The 2,732-nt window shown below is 35.4% G+C and overlaps 1 protein-coding gene across 1 annotated transcript; it reads right to left on the bottom strand.

The window, feature by feature from the left end:
- Positions 1–1,177: 1,177 nt before the first annotated feature.
- LOC120214356 lies at positions 1,178–1,910 on the bottom strand. The gene is made up of 2 exons (XM_039212272.1): positions 1,603–1,910; positions 1,178–1,493 (listed from the first exon to the last, which is right to left on the bottom strand). Exons 1-2 carry the CDS (start codon positions 1,908–1,910, stop codon positions 1,178–1,180), a joined length of 624 nt encoding a protein of 207 aa, XP_039068203.1.
- Between the last annotated feature and the right edge of the window lie 822 nt (positions 1,911–2,732).

The raw sequence follows: 2,732 nt of genomic DNA, 5'->3' as shown, positions 1-2,732 counted from the left end.
ATTTCCTACTTAGTATTCACTAAGCGTACCAGACTTGCCCTAAAAGTGAAGTGTTCTAGAGCTAAAAGGTTGTTGTGAACAATTTATTCGGCTAGAGCCAATTAAGCACATCTAATAATTCACACTTAACTCAGAAAAATTGTGTTTTTTTTTTTCAATTTTTAGGGTTTTTTAACATGAAAGATAACAAAATATTCTCCAAAATACCCACAAGTGAACCAAACATGACATTCCGTAAATAGTTGTAGCATCACAAGAATAATTAAGGCAATCTCAAATTATCTCTAAATCCTAAGATTATCGGCATTAAAACGATATCGTCAACTATCTCATCATAGGTAATTGCAAAGTTTTGACAATTGTTTATCTATGTAAATGTCATGACAAGTAAATGTCATGGAAAGCTTGAATGAACAACACAAACAATGCAAAACACAACACATGACATAACAAATGCAATATGACAAAATTAACAACACCCCCAAACCTGAGATGTTATTTGTCCTCAATGCATACTAACAAAGAGAAAAATAAAATAAAATTAAACATGGGAGAATGGACAACAATACTCCCCTAATGTTGGTGAAGATTCTATGTAGAAATGATTGTATGGCTGTTTTGCCAATGGTATATAGCGATGCAATCTGGAATTCAAAAGGGTGTTGTATAGCAATGGTGGTTAGTGACTCTAACTGATATTGTGAAGCAGAAACCATATATTATGACTAATGATGAAATGATTTATGTGGAAACCTGACCTAAAAAATATCAAGAAAAGAAAAATTGTTAAATAAAACTAAAAAAGCTTAATCTAATGTCATAAATGACTTATTGAAAACATGTAAAAAATGATTTCACATATTGAAATTGAGGGTTGTGGTGACTTCAACTATATCCCAATAAAACAATTTTCATTTACGTTTACCGATGGTTGTTGTGGCATTGTAATAATTCTTTAGGTCCCTTGTGCTTTGCTCATAGAAAAACTCTTGCTTCCTGGAATCGGTCATAAAGCGCAGTTCTTCACTGAAACCATAGATATGCTGCAGCTTTACATGGTGATTTTTAGATGAGAACCTTCATTGCTAGAGCCTTGCGAAACATTCTTTGTTTCCTTTACAACTGCTATATTGTTCTGTTCCATGGTAGCATTCGTAGTTTTCTTAAGGTGCTTATGTTATAGCTCTGTAGTTGGCATTAGTAGTGTAGAACTATTATTGATGCCATGATCAATGTTGAAGCTTTGGTTCCCCTCATTTGTATCGGTTTCTTTATGATATAGCCTATCTAATTCTTTTATTGCTGCGACATCAGAAGTATAAATCTTAATGATGCAAAATTCATCCCTATGTTCCTGTACAATTTCATCGACGATGTTAGTAGGCTGGCATTTAGAATTATCATCATTCATAACATGATTTAAAGCATTGAATGTAATGTGTTCATCATTATGATGCATTATAAGTTCTCCCTTTCCAACATCGATTATTGCTCTGCATGTAGCAAGGAATGGTCTGCCGAGTATGATCGATACTTCTTTGTCAGCTTCACAGTTTAGAATAATGATCTACAAGAAGGATCAATTTGTCCACTTAGACCAACATGTTTTCTGTTATGCCATCAGAGTGAACAATGGATCTATCAGCAAGTTCAAGTGTCACGGCAGTACATTGGGCCTCACCAATGCCAAGTTTCTTAAAAATATATAGAGGCATTAGATTAATGCTGGAACCTAAATCACACAATGTTCTACCTACAAATCGATCACTGATAACACAAGGCATAATAAAACTCCCTGGGTCTTTTAATTTTGGTGGCAATATACTTGCAACCATAGAACTAAACCCTTCAGTGGGTGTAGCAATTTTGAATTCACCAAGTCTTCTCTTCTTTGAGAGTACCTCCTTCATGGATTTAATGTAACTCAAATTTTTCTCCAATGCATCAAGCAATGTGATATTGATTATCAATTTTCTCAGCAAATTGATGAAGTTTCTGAACTGCTAGTCCTCCTTGGCATTTTTGAATCATTGAGGAAAATGTGGTGGAGGTATTGAATTTTGCTGCATTGGTGGTACTGATGGTATTACAAGAAGTGTTATGGGTAATACTGTTGGCACTGTCCCATAATTATTGTTTTGTCATGCATCCTTTGTTGTGACAACCACTATTGGTTCAAGGTCCACTTTTGTTTCTTTGCCTTTATCTTGTTGTTCAGACCCATCATCATCCTTATTCTTAGGCTCTTTCATAGGCTTCCCAATATGGAGACCACTTCGAGTTGTGATGCTTGTTCAATGCTCGTAACAATTAGCTTTCCCATAGGGCTTTGGATTCTCGGTGTCGCTAGGTAGTGTTCTTTGTTGCCTACTACTCAGAGCATTCGTTAACTACCCCACTTGATTTTCCAATGCCCTCAGTGATACTGATTGACTTTGGATCAATGCTTTATTTTTTGATTCGTTGCTTCATTTCTTGAGATATACTCCTTCAGTAGAGACTCGAGTGAAGTCAATGTTGAAGATGAGGCTTGGTTGGATGACTGCCTTTGATAACCTTCCTGGATATTATGTTGTTGTTGTGGTATTGCCTGATGGTGTGCCTGCTGATGCTACAACATCGCTATTGCTGAGTATATTGTTGCTGCGAATAATACTACTGTGTATTAATAAATTTAATTTTTATATTGTGTTGGGGTTAGCTACATTCTGAATCCTCCAAGATAAGTTAAG

The sequence above is a fragment of the Hibiscus syriacus genome, unplaced genomic scaffold (genome assembly GCF_006381635.1).
Source record: "Hibiscus syriacus cultivar Baekdansim isolate YM2019G1 unplaced genomic scaffold, ASM638163v2 tig00110059_pilon, whole genome shotgun sequence".
Taxonomy (NCBI): Eukaryota; Viridiplantae; Streptophyta; class Magnoliopsida; order Malvales; family Malvaceae; genus Hibiscus; species Hibiscus syriacus.
Note: the sequence above shows the minus strand (reverse complement) of the source record. Positions and strands in the feature narration are given on the sequence as shown.

Excerpts from the sequence above, each read along its gene's own strand:
- LOC120214356 (XM_039212272.1), bottom strand. The coding sequence starts at position 1,910 with ATGAAGGAGGTACTCTCAAAGAAGAGAAGACTTGGTGAATTCAAAATT. Across the intron at positions 1,494-1,602 it reads GATGGCATAACAGAAAACAT|AGCAATAATCGATGTTGGAA; the intron begins GTTGGTCTAAGT and ends TGCTACATGCAG.